At 35.1% G+C, this 19,541-nt stretch overlaps 1 protein-coding gene across 1 annotated transcript in view; it reads left to right on the forward strand.

Annotated features, from left to right (window-relative positions):
* The window catches only part of LOC18446935 (TRAF-like family protein), a 58,140-nt gene extending 39,975 nt beyond the window's left edge, over window positions 1–18,165 (forward strand). The window contains exons 13-20 of the mRNA XM_011629722.3: window positions 3,360–3,428; window positions 4,024–4,069; window positions 9,674–9,788; window positions 9,936–10,003; window positions 11,586–11,901; window positions 12,131–12,420; window positions 16,387–16,491; window positions 17,314–18,165. Coding sequence (XP_011628024.2) covers window positions 3,360–3,428; window positions 4,024–4,069; window positions 9,674–9,788; window positions 9,936–10,003; window positions 11,586–11,901; window positions 12,131–12,420; window positions 16,387–16,491; window positions 17,314–17,685 — 1,381 coding nt within the window. The 3' untranslated portion in view covers window positions 17,686–18,165. The remainder of the gene's footprint in view (window positions 1–3,359; window positions 3,429–4,023; window positions 4,070–9,673; window positions 9,789–9,935; window positions 10,004–11,585; window positions 11,902–12,130; window positions 12,421–16,386; window positions 16,492–17,313) is intronic.
* Window positions 18,166–19,541: the final 1,376 nt, after the last annotated feature.

Raw genomic sequence — 19,541 nt, forward strand, 5'->3', positions numbered from 1 at the left:
GGCAGGCGTAAATGCAATTATTTAAGGGGTGCAGTTTGTATAGTGCCTAGGCTCTAAACAATCAAATTAGAGCGTACCTTTAAATAATGTCAATAAATTTAGTTTCAATACTAAAAAATTTTGTGATAGCCTTAAAATATATTTTTATATCTATTTATAATGTTTATAGCTTCAAAAATGGTATACATCAACATATCTATGAAAACTTGAAAATATTGAAAATTGACGGTAAAAAAATATATTACAAAATACATTATTTCCAAAATTTGAAATCAATTTTTTTCTCATATCCGTACATCTTGATGTCGAGATGATCAATTTGAGGACTCTTGACCATCAAACAATCTCGTCTATCAAAATTTTTGAGGTAGGCTGATTGTGATTGTTTAAGGCTTCAGCTCTATATAAACTTTTTCGTTAATTTAATTAGATCAATAGATATTGCGTAATCCGCATGCTTGCTAATAATAAATATAATCATTCGAATCTGATTTTAATATTATATTAACGAACTGGTTGCTGATACCACGACAGAGTATCTGGATTGTTTGATACCTTAAAGGAGGAAAATATCACCTTTCGGAATCGCCGAGTCACACCATATGCGTAATTTTTCGGAGAAAGATTAAAAAAAAATTGCTTTTATTTTTGCGTTTTTTAATGATTTTCATATATTTTATGTTTGCGATCAACGTTTTTAGTGAATCTTAATGTACATCAAATCGAATTTGCTAACGTAAGCAGCCGTCTGCCGAGTCTTATCATGGGGCCTTTTGGCCCTGTACAAAAATAAAAATGAAAAAAAATTGAAAAAATGATAAAACATCCAATAAAAATAAATTAAAACATTAAAAACGTACGGAAATTTTGATTTTTTTTAAAAATTTACAATTTACGATACCTTAAAAATCTAAAAAACTAGAAAATATAAAAATAAAAATTGTATACCATAAAACCATTAATTTTTATTATAAAGAAGTCACAACTATTTTTATTCATTAGATCTCAAATTGGATGGTTTGGGACTAATCACAAAATTCGATAAAAAAAATTTGAACTTTAGGTCTTTTCATTCACACTCTTACAACCACTCATTTTGAAATCCAAGAGACAAAAGTGATTGCAACATCTTTATACAAAAACATCCACCATTCTTTATCAAATACATTCAAATCATATACAATAAGATTGTAAAACAATCCATCATTTTTTAACCGTTTTGGATATTTTTATTTGATTTTTATATCTGTGTGTTGTACACCTAACTCAAAAAACCAAGGTGAGGCCAAGTTGCTCAAGTGGACTAGGCATGTATCATGTTACTTAGATAGAATATTTTATTTGATTTTATTCTTTTCTACATATCTAAATAAGATTAAATTTTAACCATTTATATGGCACAACATGCAAATAAGTAGGGTATTTTGGTTATTTTTATTTTATTTAATTATTTTTTTAAGTGTGAGATGGTGGACTTGATTGTAAACTGTAAAATATATAGGATTAGTTTTTAATGGATGTGGTTTCTATGAGGCGTCAATTTTAAACAATCTATATAAGGTGCACCTCCAAAACTCATCGAATGTACAGTTGGTATTTTTTGGGTAATTATGTACATTCGGTATTGAAAATTCCAATAAAGACTATCTACTTAACATCAAATTATAAAATTTTAAACTCCGAAAATGATCTATAAATATGTGAAAATGAAAATTTCAATAAAGACCATCTACTTAACATCGAATTTTAAAATTTAAAACTCCGAAAATGATCTATAAATATGTGAAAATGTTAGACAATGAACGGTTTAAATAATATATTAAGGTGTATCATTTTGGTAATGTAAGATTTTATTTTTTTTACATCCATTTTTTTTTTTTTTTTGATATACAGCACATGGTTTTTTAACTTTTAATAATAAAAAGGGGTTATCCTTATGAATTTCTTCAGGTTCTTTTAATAATAAAAGGGGATTTTCCTTCTGAATTTATTCAGGTTTGTTTATACAGCCACCGAATTCCATTGAACCCTACAAAGGGGAAATACCAAGATATCTCTGTCAAATGTTGGTGCCGGAAACTTTCGCAACTTCCCGTTTGACTCTTTGCAATCTCTGTTGAAATTTGTTTTAAGATACATCAAATATGTTTTGAGAAATCTCTGTAGGTGTACTTTGGTGGGCTCGTCCTCCCCACTGAATTACATTGAATTACCCAAAAGGAGTAGGACATCAAGTTATTTAGAGAAAGAGGTGTGGATTTGGGTAATTCTGTGTCAAATTTTTTTTTCAAATAGATTAGGAGTTATTTTTTTTAAAATGTTAGTAAGGTGATGTTAGTCGTAAGAATGAAAACCACAACATGGTAATTAGGGTGTGGAGATGCTACCACCACGACTTCAGCCCCTTGAGGTATAATCGACTATATCATATCTGGTTTCTTTGTTGAAAAGCTCATCACCAGTGGAAATTTGGAAGAGGCGGATTGTATGTTGGTGTAAGGTGTAATCCCGGTGAATTTGGGAGAGGCGGATTGTATGTGGGTGTATGGAATAACCCGTTCTCAGGGTAGAAATATAAAAAAAGTTTATATAAGGGTGAAGCCCTAAACCATCAAAGGGCCCTTTAAAATAATCCGCAATCAACCAAGAATAACTTCGTGATGAGATGGAGGTAATCGCGCTTTAAAATCGATTATCTCAACTTCATGGACATGAGAAAACTCTATTCAAGTCTTTGAAAATAATGCCATACTTCAATTATCAAGATTTTCAATGTTGATAGATACGTTTGATCTACATTGGGTTGAGACGGTTAGGCTGGTATTACGGTAAAAGATTGGGATATATTTGATTATTTTTCTTCCTCCAATCCGCAATCAGCCGATAACACCTCGTGACGAGGAGGTAATCGCGCTTTCGAATTAAGTGGATATGCCCAGCTTTGCTGTCAATTCTTGATAAACAAGTCGCTTCATAGGATTCCGCGTAATCTCCCGCCGCCACGGCTTGACCCTGTTGGCTAAATCACTTTCTTTCTGTTTGCTTTTCTCTTTGGATCCTGATTCTAAATATGGCTAAACACTCCATCTATCAACAATCTTATCCCATTTCTCTGGCGCTGGGTCCTTGATAACTCTCACTCTCTTGAATGGTTTGATTTTTCTTTTTTTCATGAATGGTGTTGTTTTCTCTCTCTCGTCAAGGTCTCTATTGCTTGCTTCGATGGCTTGGCTCCCAGTCCATTACCAGAGTCTCACGCATCATCACTGCACTATATATTCATTTGAGTTGTGGCTCTCTTATTAACAATTTCTCTTGTGCTCATTTGTTGATGGTTTTTGGATGTTCCAAATTTACAGAATGGAGAGAACTTATCCCTATTTTGACCCCGAGTTCGAATCACTCATAGAGAGAATTCACCCACCAAGGTGAGAACCCATGGTTCCTGTCCATCTCATGGCCGGTTTGTTGCTTTTGTGATGAATGGCAGGGCTTAATCCATTTTTCTTTTTTCCTCTTTTATTTTCTCCTTTTTGGCATTTTTGGTTCAGGTGGAAATAATTTCGCACCAATTGGTGGCTAATTAGAGGGAAAACATTCTCTCACTGAACCACACTAAAAACTTTTCAAGTGAAAACATTTTTTAAAAAATATTTTCACACGAAACCAAACGTGCCTTTTTGTTTTTTTTTGTTTTCTTTCTTGTAACTCTTCATTATCTTAATGCATATCGCACTTTCAGCAAAAAAACAAAAAAAAAAATATGGCGGGGCTTAATGCATCAGATATCGGTCAAGACAGGGTTGGTTTTCATGGAATATCGAAACCGCCTAACCTTGGATCGAGATGAGCAGTACCTGCTAACGGATTTTTTTGCATAATGGACGGTCCAGTTTGTTTGTTTTGATGGAGATTATTTATACTTTTGATTGGGAGCGTTCATTCCAAATTCACGTGGTGTCTCTCTCGAGGAGTCCTTGTCATGTACTCGGTTTTTATTGATTTCTTTTTTTGTTGCTGCAGAGTTTGCATTGACAACGACACATGCGAAGGCTGCACCCTTGTGAAGGTTAGTTGTCTTGATTTTTTTTTAATCATGTAATATATGTAGGGCGATATAGAAATCACATTCCTTTCTTTAAAGACGAAAATGCCCTCAATGCTTTTCACAAAGAAAAAAGAGTCCCGAAATAGCCCAAGTTATTGAAGTTGTATCTTAGTCCATGTGAATGACGAATTACATTAATTCGGAACTTCATATCAGTGTTTGCAAAATCAAACCGGAACGGTTAATTGGACATGGGCTGAGAGCGGTTTGAACCAGAATTAGATTAACCGGGGCCGTTAACAGGACTAACAGGTCTAGTAGATTTTTTTTAAAAAAATTGGTCAAAAACTGTCAAATTTTTGTTTAAAAAAACTAAAAATACTTAGACTACATGTATAATATCTTATTACATATATTTATTTTACAAAAAAAAATTGAAACAACTTTTTATAAAGTAATATTCGAATACTATGGTCCTGTGCCTGAAAATAGCTTAGGATATTTTTTATGAAGATATTTTTGTCATATAATATAGAAAACAGTTCCCATATTAATAAAAAATATATATAATTTTACTAAGTAAAATGAATTTTTTTTTTTTTAGAAAAATCAATTTCTCAAATAAGAGATGATTTGAAATTAAGATCTTTGTATAACTCTCTCTCTCTCATTGGAATCGGGCCTCAGGATCGGCTAATGACGGATCCTGAGTTAGTCAGCCGATTTTTTAAAAAATGGTTGATCTTTTAAAGGCTATTTCTATAACATTCCAAAAACTTGATAGAGAATGAACAAAAAAAATAAATAAAGAAAAAGGAGAAGAACAAAGCACATACAAGATGGTGTAGTGTTTCATTGAACATAAAGCGACCATAATTTTACATGCACTTTAAAAAACAAAATATCCTATTTCCATCATTACAAATATAAATATATCAACTTAAAAAAAAAGATAACTAAAAAATCGAGCGACGATATCATGCACTTATCAAAAAGAAGAATCAGTTTCATTAAAAAATAATTTTATTAAAGGAATAATTTTATTAAGCAAAATAGAAAAACACTTCCCATATTCATCAAAAAAATGTAATTTTATTAAAAATCATAATTCTATTACAAATAATTTATTAAGAAAAATAGAAAAACACGTCTCACTTTATCAAAAAACATAATTTTCTTCAACAAAATATCTTTTTTAGAAAAATCGACTTTTCAAAACCCAAAAAATGAAACAACATTTGGAGCAAGAAATGACCCTCAATGTTTGTATAATTGAAAAAATATACATACATGCATTGTAAAGGCTTCGATCATCTTTCAAACGTATCCAATATCATCAAAAAATATTCTCTATTTTTTATTTAATTGAAGAAAATGCAGAAATTCGAGATCTATGAAATTTTTGTTATATGATGCAACGAAAAAATTGATATAAAAAAATTTACTCAATAATAAATAAACATAGTAATTTTATTTGAGCTATAAAGCTTCAATTATTGAAATACACAACTTTATTTGATAAAAAACAACCAATAAATGGACAAAAATCCGCGTTTTTGGGTAGAACACAGGTTCTTGGAGTAGCAACCATTCAGGCTAAAATAATTATTTTTTTGTTTTATGATCAAATTACAGTTGAATATAGTCAATACTTTAAATAGCAATCAAACCCCTCAACTTTCTTGAAGAATCATTAGGTATTGAGGAGATTATTAAAAGAATAGCAGAAGTTTTTAAAAACCTAAAAAATCTGCCATTTCAATCCAAGGAACTCGTTTTTTTCAATGTTTAAATCCAAATTTATTGTTTTAGATTCATTATATAGTGATTTAAACCATTTAAACATGAAAAAAAACCGCAATATTGCCGCAAAATAACGGTTTGAATTTTAAAATAACACCGTTATTTATAAGTTACTGTTATTTACCCTTCTACAAATAACGGTTTGAATTTCAAAATAACACCGTTATTTATAAGTTACTGTTATTTACCCTAAAATGTTGTTATAACGACGAACCGGTCCGGTAAGCTGAAAACCGGCCGGTTTTTAGATAATAGTGCCAGTTCAATATCGAACCAACTGATTTTTGTACCAATTTTTTTTTGAAGATGAGCATCTATTGAGTAGTACCACGAAATAGGCCTTAACCGAAATCGGTATCTTGTCGGTACCGATCTAACAGGCCGGTTCCGGTTTGGACCGGCCATTTTGCGAACAATGCTTCAGATACATGGAAAGGGGTAGGAAATCAATTTATATTAACATCTGGTACGAGGGTGTGGTTTGTATAAAGTTTAATATCAAACAAAGTAAGTTGTGCCTTAAAACGACAAAGATATAGTTTCAGTGTTGAAAATCCATGTGATGGCATGAAATATATTTTGTGCCTTAAAACTATGTCGAAAGATATACACTATGGCATGAAATATATTGTCAACTTAGTTTTTAAAAATTAAAGCTTGTAAGTTGAGCATATCTATAAAACATCAAAAATTTTAGAAATAGATGTTACGGATATTGTGCTACAAGATGCATTATTTTATAACTTTGAATCATTCTTTTTTTTTTTATCCATATAACTAGACCTCGTGGTGATCAATTTGAGGTTTTTCCAGCATAATAGCGAACTTTTTTGATGGGTTTTTTGAGGTGCACTTTATGTCATGTGTATAAGTTAACACACTTCTGGAAACTTTTCCCCTGGTACAAAGTCATCACATTCTATAGAGCTCTCAGAGGTAAAATACTACGAACATGAGCATGGTAACTGTGGGCACCGCCTGTGAGAAACTTTTTTTCCAATTTTTCTGAAGTAATTTTCATAAAATTCAGCTTAGGAACCTTAACCGGGTGCCTGCTGGTCTAGTACACTTAGTTGACACAATGAGCAAGCCAATATTTATATTAAAAAAAAAAAAAAAAGATGAGGAAAAAGAGCAAACTATCAAAAAATACAGAAATAGCATAAAATTTAACGATTCAAAATCAGAACACTTATTTCTAAAAGGTAAATGAAAAAAATAAAAATAAAAAACAAGTAAAAAGGTAAATCAAAATTTTTAAAAAAAAGAAGTAGGAATGAAAGTGGCCGAAAAAATAGTCCAAAAAAAACCAAAATTTAATCTTCCATATTTTTTGTTTTGATTTGAAAAACTTTGTTAGGGCTTTTGTAACCAATGTTGTGGCAACACTTTTTATACAGATTTAAACTAACAGGAAACTATGAGTGAGCAACAAAGATTTTTTATTTCGGGTTAATAAAACATCCAAAATTTCAAATGTACATCTCTTTGAACTTGGTCTTCAATTCATCAAATCATGATCTAAAATAATAAGTTTGAAGCAAATTTTAGAGCTTTTGGTGGATAATAGAAAGAGAATCCGTACAAAGGAAGATTGGGGTTTGAGCTTCGAAATAGTGAAATTTTTGTCATAAGATCTCGCCCTAATAATTTTGATCCTAGATTCTTTTTTGCATATATAAAGGAGGGCCTGAGAAAATTAGTGTGAAAATTTGAATTAGAAAAGGGCATAAAAGCCATTTTTGAATGAAAATCAGGGGGAGGAAAACCTAAAAAGTAGCTGAATCCAATTTGAAGAGGAAAATATCAAATTGGATTTTGTTGCCTTCCTGTCCTGATAAATTTGATCGCATTTGTGTTAGCTTGGGATTTTATATAAGGAGACCGCATAGTGGAAAACCATTTATCGCTGGTATCAAAAGGACATCAACTACGAAATCAGTTGGAGGTGTGTTGCAAAATTCAAGATAAATCTGTTTGGTGAAGATAACTTTATTTGGACTTAGGAAAAGAGTCTGAGCTTAATTGATCAGCGACGTCTGAGCTTAATTGATCAGCGTTTCACGGTTTGCAACGCTATGTCCTAGGCTCAATTCCTACCAAGGGTACGGACCCTCTTTTTTTTGTTTAGACTTTGAGAGTACTGAATAGTGCACCTCCAAATAGCCAATTTAACATCTTGTAGTTCTTGTAGTTAATTGTGACTTTAAATAAACCAAAAGTAGATGTCCTTGTTGTATACCATTCTTCATGAAAATAAAGAGGTCTACAAATAATTTTTGGAGGATAGCGTCCTATCATTTCAGTTTTCACGCGGAAAAAGCTAGAGAAATTTTGAGTAGAATGGGAAAGTACACCACTAGCCATTATAGTAATTTTAATTTTAGTTGTGATATGTGAACTTGGATGGTTTGGGGTATTGCTTACTTTTATTAAGATTGACATCTTATATAATTTTATATAAACATTCTCCCAGTTGTATGTTTTTTAAAAAATAATAAAAAATATCTACCTATGATGTTATAATTTATTTATGAAGGATGGTGTATAGGATCATTATTTGACATTTTGGTAGTGAAGTAGATGAGCAAGCTCTCAGACCGCTTATTACAGATTTCACAAGACAAAAAAATTATTTTGAGTAAAATGACAAAATAAACATCGGTAAGCTATTAGATGTGAAATTGAGTGACAGGGAATATTTGGTAGGTCAAAAATGTCCAAAATAAATAAATAAATAAATAACTTTTGTGACACAGAGTTTCACTTCTACTGTTACCTTCTTGGGCCAAGGTGGAATTAGGTTGGGTGTCCTAGATCTCACTAGGGAACATTACATATCCTATCTCCTAGGATGCAGTCATGGTACATTGGGGCATAATGGTTAGTCCAGTCTCTTTGTTTTGGATTCTTAATCGTTAGTTTTGGACGGTGGATGCTCAAGAGGGACATGATATATAATGCTTTTCATTGTGCACATCACATTTCTCTTAAATTTTAAGAATCGTACGCTATAATTTCTCCTACCGAGCACGAAACAATCAAAAGACATCTACATGAGATTTATCAATAATGTTCTTTCATGTCATCCATCATCTCACGTAACCCAACCACACGTCAAAGACACGTGCGTGGACTTGTCATCATGTGTAAGCCCAAGCACCCAAAATTAAGGCTGTTAGTGGGCCGGGTTGCCCGGGCCCAAAAAATTGGGCCTGGGCAACAAACTGTGGCCCGAGGTCCAATCGAGGCCCGGCCGGCCTTTTTTTTTAGCATTATTTTTTTTTTTAATGTTCTTCATTGGCTTGGCTAGGGCCAAGGCTCCAGGCCATTGCCACCCTTATTCAAAACCAACTATTTTTGAAAGATGCCATGAAGGCGTGAACCGTTCTTAGTGAACATAAGAATTGCCCTCTTTAGCAACCCGTTACTATACGACTGTGTGCCTAGGGGCTTTTCAATATGAAACCATGTTCGAAAGGTTGCTGATCCGGCATAAAAATATAACAGTGTTCGAAAAATCGTTGATCCGAAAATAAATCGTCCAAAGTAAGGGATCAGGAAGTGGGCAATTCCATAGGAAAAACCCCCTGTAATTGCCCAATATGCTCAATTTTTTAACATTTTTTAATTTTGTAGAGTGTGACCCCTTCTGATTAGCACCGGAAAGTTAGGAATCCCACCATTGCCCCTAGTTCCTATTCCAATTTTTTAAACATTTATGAAGAATTTATGGTTCTATTGTTGCTATTTACGTCGGGACATTTTTTGTTTTTTTAACAAAGCTATTTACATTGGAACATATGTTTTCGTTTCTCTTAGGTTGATAGTGCGAACAAACATGGGATCCTTTTGGAGATGGTTCAAGTTCTAACAGATCTAGACTTGCTGATATCAAAGTCCTACATTTCCTCGGATGGAGGATGGTTCATGGACGGCAAGTTAGCATGAACTTATGTATCCATTTTGACCCCACATATGAAGTCATTGATAAATGTTTGTTAATTGTGATTTAAGGGGAAAATATGTGGATCTTTTTTTCACATGTTTTGATGGACTTGAAATTATTTAACACTTGTTGCAGTGTTCCACGTAACGGACCAGCTTGGGAACAAAATAACTGACGAGAGGCTTATCCATTATATTGAGCAGGTACGTCATATAAGATTATGTACAATGACCTTGTAGAACCGCATTAGTGTCTTTTCTACGAGTAAATGGTAGAGTTCAAAGCTCAGAAATTGTGACGGTGAATGCTAAAATGAAGCTTGTGTGTGGGTCGAGAGGGAGAAAGAGAGATTTTGACTCTTGTGCGATAGAGGACAAATTTTAGAGTCTTCAATAGGGAAAGTACCATTGAAGGGTTCTTCATAACGAGAAATACCATTAATTGGTTTGTATTATCTTACAAACTCGTTAAATGGCTCAGAAGAACTCAGTTCATAAAAAATATAGAGACTTATGATCTCACTGAGGATATGGCCTCTAATAGAACAGAATAGCGAACTAAAATTCATGTAGCCGATCTCAAATAACTGAAAAAAAATTATGATGATAACGATGGTGATAAAAGTTACTTCGACAAACAATTGTTTAAAAATTCTCAAATTACCTTTAGTCAGGATTGTGAATCTTCAACAATGAGGGACATGCATTTTGATACTTTAGCACACTTAAAACGGCTCGAGCTAAATTGCATGGATGCCCTTGGTTGTTGAGAATAAGGAAAATGGTACCGGAAATTACCTAAATGCACTTAGTGGTTTAGGGTTAACAATAGAAAACTAACCATTTCTTTGAAAGACGCCTTCATAAAGTCAAGCACACGAGGTACCCCTTTTAAATGAAACTTGAAAAGCAAACCATTCCTTCATTAATTTTGTGTGATAATTCGGTTCTACTATTCTTTTCTTTTTTTTTTTTTTTTTTATCAAATTGAAGTCATTTTCAGTCTTCATAAAACTTCCTAGATGTTTCCACTTTTGGAGCACTGCCTTGAAATGCTTCACCTACGGAGTGGATATGAATTTGCTACTCCTCGCCAAATTAAGCTAAGCGAAAATTCAATATTATGATGAACATAAATTGGAACGTTAACATAGAAATAAATTTGAAATTGTGTTCTTAATCACTTTTGAGAGCTTAAGAATCATTGTGGACATTTGAACTTATGAAAGGAAAATTCTTTCTATAAGGGTGAGGCCCTAAACAATTAAATTAAAGCACACTTGAAAAATTTACCAGAATAGATTGTTTCGATGCCCAAAAAATCTCAAATCGATCATCTCATACCTTAAGATGTATGAATATGAGAAAAAATGGATTCCAAATATTAAAAATAGTAGATCTTATAATGTATTTTCTAGACTATCAATTTTCAAGATTATCCGGTATTCAAAAATCTATTTGATCTACACTATTTTTTAAACGTTAAATTTTATGAACAGAGATGAAAATAAATTTCGATACCATCACAAAGATTTTCAATACTGAAATAACATCTTTGGACGCTATTTCAAGGTGTGCTTACTTTATTGTCTAGGGCCTAACGACATTTATGAAATTTGCCAAATGAAACACAGTTACAAGTTTTAATTTCGGTATATGATTTTGAAAAAACTACTATAGTGTATACACTAGTCATTGCCTCCAATTGTTTTGTGGTATAATTCTCGTGGGGAGTAGGCACGGTTATCCTCCTTTTTTTTCTATGAAGTCTCTCTCTCTCACGCAGGTCCTATGTGCAAGGAGGGGCTCCGGTGGAGCTGGGGAGGTGAAGACCTGTCTTGGCAGGATTGTGAGTGCCGAATCTGCGCCTACTGACCATGGCACTGCCCTCGAGCTGACGGGCCCCGGCCGCCTGGGCCTTCTTTCTGAGATCTCCGCTGTCCTTGCAGACCTCAGCTGCAATGTCAGCTCTATGCAATTCTGGACCCACAACGGCCGAATGGCTTGCATTGTCCATGTGGCCGATGGTGACACGGGGGCCCCCATCGAGGATGATCCAGAGCGCCTGGCCTGTGTGCGTGAACAGTTGGCAAGCGTGCTAGGTAGATATATGGGAATTATCCGTCACTTTGAAAACTATTGATATTATGGTGGTGGTGGTTCTAAAAATAATCATTAGAAGTCTCTTATTCTTCGATCTCCAATATTTCCTTTATTTTCCATTATGCGTTTTCTTTTCATTCATCCAATTTAGCTGCGAAGATTAAAGTGTCATAAGACTCGCAGTTACACGATGGTAATTGCACTTTCATTGCTTATGATTCTTAACAGGGGGGACGTGCACATGTGGTGATAGGCAAGGGGGGTTGAGTAGGGTGGAGCGGAGGTTGCATCAGATGATGGTGGCGGAAAGAGATTTTGAAGGTGGAGGAGAGAGAGAGGTGGGGAGGAACAGGGCAAGCGTGTCGGTAGAGAGGTGCGGAGAGAAGGGGTACTCTGTGGTGAGTGTACAGAGCAGGGACAGGCCCAAGCTGTTGTTGGATACTGTGTGCGCTCTCACTGATATGCAATATGTTGTGTTTCATGCTGCCATCAGCTCAAGTGGGTCCCAAGCCGTTCAGGTATTCTCCTGCTCTATCACTTGGTCTTCAGTCTACTCAGACTCGGCTGAGTTGTTTGGACAACGTTTTTTCTACTTATATTTAGCTACTTGGTAGACTCAACAGGACTAGCCGAGTTACTTGGACTCACCCTCCACTGAGCCAGGTATTCGGGTAAAATTCGATATGTAAAAATAAAAAAATATTTTAAAGTAATATAATATAAATATGTCTGATCAATATACGATATAAAAATTATATTTGGACGCGTTTTAAAATAACTTATGAGTTTTTACTGTCAAATGATCTATTTTTATATTTTTCTATGAGTTTTTATTGTCAAATGATCTATTTTTATATTTTTCTAAAGTGTTTCCAACTATAATCTAATATTTTTAAATCCATGATTTTTTTTAAAAAAAATCAGCTTATTTGGATTATTTTTATTTCACTTTTAAAGTTTTTATTTTATTTTTTAGTATTTTTTGAATTTTTTATTTTTCAAGGCTTTTTAGGCTTTATACATTACTCGACGGAATCCGACTTAGCTCAGGCCAAGGCCAAGTCTGATGCCCGTGCCTAGTCCATAAACATTGCTCATTGCCTCTCGATTTCATGTATAGGACATATTCTTATCGACCTCTTCTCTCTTTTCATACTTCATAACTTTTTCTTTTTTCTTTTTTTTTTTTAACATTAACACAACATTTTCATTAAATAAAAAAAGAATTAAAAAATACAAGATATTCTTCTCTTCTTTTTTTTTTTAACATCAACACAACATTTTCATTAAATAAAAAAAGAATTAAAAAATACAAGATATTCTTCTTTTTTCTTTTTCTTTTGAACATTAACACAACATTTTCATTAAATAAAAAAAGAATTAAAAAATACAAGATATATAAGAAGTAAAGAAGAAGCATTAGAAAAATTGACAAGCAGAAAAGTGGAGTTTGTTCTTCCTTTGGCTAAGGCATTTGCCTCCTCATTCGCCTCACGAAAGCAATGATGCAAATTGACGTTAATAGAAGAAAGGATATTCCTAATCTCATGAAATAATACTCTAAGGTTCCATGGAATATTGAATTATTCACGGCTCCAAGCTATGACATTTGCCGAATCTCCTTCAATAATCTTTTGCCTTTTCCACCGTGAAAGAAGTCTCAAACCTTTAAGGAAACCTCTAGCCTCTGCTTTATTTGTAGTAGCAATACCACACGGGCTTGAATATGAGCACAAGACATGACAAAAATGATTTAGAATCAACTCACCATATCCAATTGCCCCTGGATTGCCAAACTTGCTACCATCAAAGTTCAATTTGATTGAATATAAAGGAGGAGAGGACCAAACAACATCTTTTCAGCTAGCTCTCATGTTGCCCAAGGTCGCAACTGCTAAGGGATTGTTAATGATAAGACTCTTTGATGTAGTACTACTATTTTTGTGAGAGGAAAACCAATCTGCTACTAAGGCTAAAATGTTAGATTTTAGCATAGCAAAATAAGTAGAAAGTCCTTCAAACACTCTTTGATTTCTCTCCTTTCACACACCCCAAAGGACACTTACCCATAAAGAACGTCAAAAATATATTACTCATCTTTGGAATACCAGGGGATAACCATGGAGTGATAAGCAGTCTCCAAAATTCTGGAATTGGAATGGATAAGTTAAAACATTGGCGAACCCAATTCTAAATATCAGAAATGAAAGGGCAAAAGATGAATAAATTTTAGGTTGTCTCATCACTAGTTTTGCACAAAATGCAGACATTGGATATACTGAACCCTCGCCTCCTTAAGTTATCCACAGTAATTAGCTTATCTTGACGAAGTATCCATAGAAACAACTGAACTTTAAGCAGAACATGAAGTTTCTTTATTTGGGAAAGTCCTAGATCCAGTTGTCTATATCGATCCTAGAAGATAAGAGCATATGGAAACTTAACGAAAAATCACTCGAGGTAGTAAGGTCTCAAATCACATCATCCTGTAGATTAGGGAAAAGCTGGGCATTGTTTAACATATCCAACAAAGTTTGACAGTCATGGATAAGTATCAGTCATTGTCTTGTACCTGCAATGAATAGATTAAACAATGTTAATATGAACATCCTAACTAGCCTCCTTTACTGTAGCTAGTGGGTTTGAGACTTTGGAGAACACCTCATAGAAAAGGTATTTGAGAGGGTAGTCACCACAAAGATATTTAGGTCGCTTGAAGTCGATCCCCCTCCAATATGGGAAAGAGTGGGCTTATTCCTTGGGCTTTTTATAATACCTTTTTATAATACCATACACCTGTACCCAAAAGGAAATCTTGGTGGGTATGTACTCTCCACCACCATTTTAAGAGTAATGCAGAGTTCGTGTTTTTCAAACTACGAATTTCCAAACCACCTTCTTTTATAGGTGCGCACATCTTGGCCCAACTAACCAAATGAAATTTTTTCGGCTTTTCATCATTTCCCCACAAAAATTTCCTCATAAGTCTCTCTAGAATGCTAACAATCTGCGTAGGCTTTCTAAAGAAATACATATAGTAAACTGAAAAGTTAGATATAGTAGATTTGATAAGTGTATATCAACCTCCTAGAGACAAAGTCTTTGCCTTCCACAAAACTGGTTCCCAAATAGATTTTGAGGGTCTCGAATCCACCAAAGGGATGCCCAAATATTTGCATGGCATCTTCTCAATACCATATCCGAGTAGTGCAACCATCCTTGACACTATGTTTTGAGGACATCCAATTCCGATCAACTTAATTTTAGAGAGATTTATTTTCAGCCCAGTTGTCATTTCAACACTCTTTAGAAGTATCTGCAATCTACTGATTTCCATTACATTTGGATAACAAAAAATTATGGTATCATCTGCATATTGTAAGTGTGATATTGTTACACCATTGTTCCCAAACTCAATGCCTAAAATAAGACCCTGTGAAGAGACACATCTTAGCATAACACTGAAACTTTCTGCCACCAATATATATAAGAAAGATTTCTGCCACCAAAGTATATAAGAAAAATGATAGAGGATCTCCTCGTCAGAGGCCTCTAGAACTCCAAAAGAAACCAGTTGCCTTACCATTCACGAGAATTGAGTTGTGAGAAGATGAAAGACATCCCTCATTCCATATCCTCTTCGATCTAAAACCTATGCTGCCTATGATACTTTGGAGCACTTTCCAATCCACCTTACAAAGAGGATCCGATTTTTTCTCTTTGATTCTGGAATCAATACATTCTTGAGTTGCCTGATTGCTATTTTATAATTTGTTTGTCTTTTAGGAAAGCAGATTAAGGACCTCAAATAACCAAGTGGATCACCCTTTGTAATCGATTGGCAAATATCTTTGCAATAATGATTTTATAAAGACTATCCAATAAACTGACGGGGTAAATGTCTTTCACATATCTCGAGAGTTCATGTACAGTACAGAAGTCTTTGTCCTATGTCTTTCTCATATGACGCACGCCCAGTGGATTATTGAGAACAAAGTGAGAACCCTTGGTTTAGTCATCTGATCAAAGGTTAAGAAATTGCCTCTACATAGAGGTAACGGACGTTACAAGGTCAATACGTTACGCTTAGGCAGATGAATGGCCATTATTTTGAATAAATGTGCATGCAAAACGGAATCACGCCCGTTATATTTGGCTCAATAGTTAAATAATGCTTAATAAATGAAAATAACAGTCATTTATGAAACATCAGATGTAAAATCTTCATTACGGAAAAAAGAATTTTATGCTTAATATTTCCCATATTTTTATTTTTTTCTATTTTCGGCTACTAAGCTGTTTGTTTTTGGCTATAATGACCATTATAATCTTCTCATATGTTTCTTCTGTTTTTTTTATTATTTTTTCCTTTACGTGCCTGGCTGGGCGATTTTTATCGGTAATACCTGTTTTTTCTGGTTATAACGGCCCGTTGAACACGTTTTTTGAACGTCGACCTGATCTTTCAGTCGTTTACCAAACAGGAGTATTACATTCGTCGCACGGACGGGTGCCCCTTGGACAGCGAGGCCGAGAAGCAGGGCGTGATGAAGTGCATCGAAGCGGCTATTGAGCGCCGTGTCTCCCACGTAAGTCTCTCTCCCTCTAAAAAAAACGCCTCTTTTTCATAAACGTATTAATATTGCGATCGAGGCAATACAGTCCATAAGAGTATTATTTGCAAAACTGGCCAGGTCGACTAGGAGCGGCCAGCCTGACCCTGGCTGTAGCCGATCAGGGGGTCAACCGATTTGACCACCCTATCTTAAAATTAAAATTATAAAAAAAATTTAAAAATTTTGATCTTTAATGATTTAAAAAATTTGTTTTTAGAAAAGATGAGGAAACATTTTGGCCATAAATATTTATTTCTATATAAATATATTTTAAATAATTTCTAAAATGCCCTTAGGCACAAATTGTTTTTTCATAATTCACTTTTTTGCTAAATTTTAAATTTTATTTGGATTTATTTTATTTAATGTATTTTAAACATATTTTTATTTTTTAGTATTTTTAAATATATATTTTTTTAAATATTATCCGTTTTAGCTTGGTTAGGACTTGCCTGGTTAGGGTTGGTTACCTGGATCAGTTGTGGGTTATTCCTTTAGGGCCCATGGTTGGGTTTTGTGGTCAGTGCAATCAAACACTACAATAGATTGAATCAGTGTCCAACCAATCGACTGTCAACAAGTTGGTCTAATCTGAGATAAAAATGAGATACAGTCGATCTGTTTTGATTTATGAGACTTGGTCTAACCGGTTTGGCTAGAACGATTTTGAAGGCTAGTCTGGTCCTGATAACGCCAGGTTTTCAATGCTTGTGTATGCGCAGTTTCAATAAGCAACCTTATATGCTCTTCCTCCTAAAACCTCCCTGTCTCTTGCCTCTGTCTCTCTCTGCACAGGGACTCCGACTAGACATCCGAACCGTCAATCGCCCTGGCCTCCTCTCGGCCATCACTCGCGTGCTCCGTGAGAATGGCCTTTCAGTTGTTCGAGCTGATGTGGCCACACGTGGTGGCCGTGCCCTCAACAGCTTCTACGTCTGCAGGGCAGACGAGGCTGCCATCGATGCGAAGACGCTGGACGCAATCAGGCAGGAGATAGGGCCACAGGCAGTTCTTGAGGTGCGCAGAGTCCCCGACTCTGCAAGGCCGGCAACGGCGACCGCCAAAGCTCCACCTGAGGAGAAGCATGCTGCAAAGTTTTCACTTGGGAGCCTCTTTTGGTCCCACATTGAGCGTCTGTCCGGTAACTTTGGCTCTATCAGATCCTGAAAATGCAAAAAAGATTGTTCTTTGTCTGCCTCCATCCATTTCAGCTCAATCAGGCCCTAAAATTGAGTCTCACTTTCTTGCGAAAAAGAGGGGGAGGCGATTAGGGTTGGCTCATGAGGTCCTCAACTGGAAAGGAATGGACGACACAGTGCACCTTTAACCTGTTCATGTGTTTTCCTTTTCTCTGTGTATAGCATGTAAAAATGGGTTTCGGGCCTTATCGTAGTTTTGGTTTGCATTCAATTGTATTGATGCGTCCATGACAGTGGTGGTGACAGATTAGTCGGTGGCGTAGGGTGTAGATTGGTCGGTGGCGTATTTGTATTGCATTTCATTTGGAGTATGCGTATGGGTGCGTGGGATGCACATGTAGTAGAGTCGCCGCCCATATAGTGGAGGGACTGTTCTTTGTGCATTCTTTGAAACCGAGTATGTATATACGTAATGAATTTGAATGCCTTTCTCTGTTATAGAGCCCAATCATCATATACTCGAGTAGGTGTAAAACCCCGAAGGAAGGATGAGAAATTCAATGTTCAAAAAAATAATAATAATAATAATAAAAAAAAAGAAGAGAAATTTATCCAATTACATCTAAGATATAATATTATTTAATAATTTATTTTAGGTGTACTTTAATAAATTGTAAATTTAATTTTGATGTGTATTTGATGGGATAGTTACAATTAGGGTTGGGTGTCTGGGCCTAGCCACCACAGGCCCACAATAGGGCAGGCTTGATTTGGCCCAGCTGGACCCTCTTTTTTCTTAATTTTATCTTTTATTATTTTTTCATGTTTTTTGCATGAGATCTGGCTCAGGCTAGGCCTGACATGGCTAGGACCTGGTCTAGACCAGGACCTCTTTGACCAGGTCCACGCGGGGCTAGGCTTGGGACAAACCAGGTTTAGGGACAAGGGCCAAGGCAGGCCCGGCCAATTGCCAGACCTACTTGGAATTTGATCCAAAATGGGCTGTTTAAAATTAGACAACTCAAATGTTAAGTGTAGTTTGATAACTTTTGTGAACAAAAATTCATACACATGGGTAGGAACGGGTTTGGCCGGGTGGCTCAAGCCTGGCCTAGCACAAGTAGAGCTTAATGGGACATGGCCCTAGTCTTGGGCTATGAGGCCCCGTCCATCCCTGTTAATGAGGTTGGGTCCCGTCAAGCCAGTAGAATATTGATTTTTTCGTTTTTCTAAATTCATTATAAAACAGAAACAGAAGGGCAGGGCTAGCCCAAGTTATGAACCTCGTGCCATGGCTTAGCCTAACCTGGACACTGAACCTACCGTCGTAGGGCCAAATTAAGGTATTCAAACTCCAAATTTTGAATTTACCTGAAAATTTTTATCTGTACTGTATCATGTTTTGAAATGTGTCCCAATGATCAATATCAACAATAAAATTTCATGTGTCCCAATGATCAACATCAACAATAGAATTTAAAAAATACATTGTAAATTGATTTTGCTGAACGTAATGAATCCTGATAGGCCAGTTAGATCTGATTCTTAAAAAGATGTTTTTATTTTTTAAATTGTCATCCTCATATGACCAAATTTGGAAAAGAACAAAAAAAATTATTTTGAGATTTAATGGCTTAAAATCAAATCTTCACTGGACCGGTGTATGGACTTTCAGGTTGCCTCCGGGCTGCATGTTAATGCCCACGGTTCAAGTTACATGTCCCTCGTATCGAAATATTTTTGGGAGGGACCTAGGCCCAGCCAGAAAATTATGTATTATCTATTCTAAATATGTTTTTTCTTCTTTATATTTGTATAGGTTCCCGCCCAGCCCAGCCAGCCCTTTTTTCGTGGTTCGGGCTTTTGTGTCATGAGCTCAAGCCA

Source organism: Amborella trichopoda, chromosome 12 (assembly GCF_054954075.1).
Source record: "Amborella trichopoda isolate Santa Cruz 75 chromosome 12, AtrichopodaSantaCruz75HAP2 v2.0, whole genome shotgun sequence".
Lineage (NCBI taxonomy): Eukaryota > Viridiplantae > Streptophyta > Magnoliopsida > Amborellales > Amborellaceae > Amborella > Amborella trichopoda.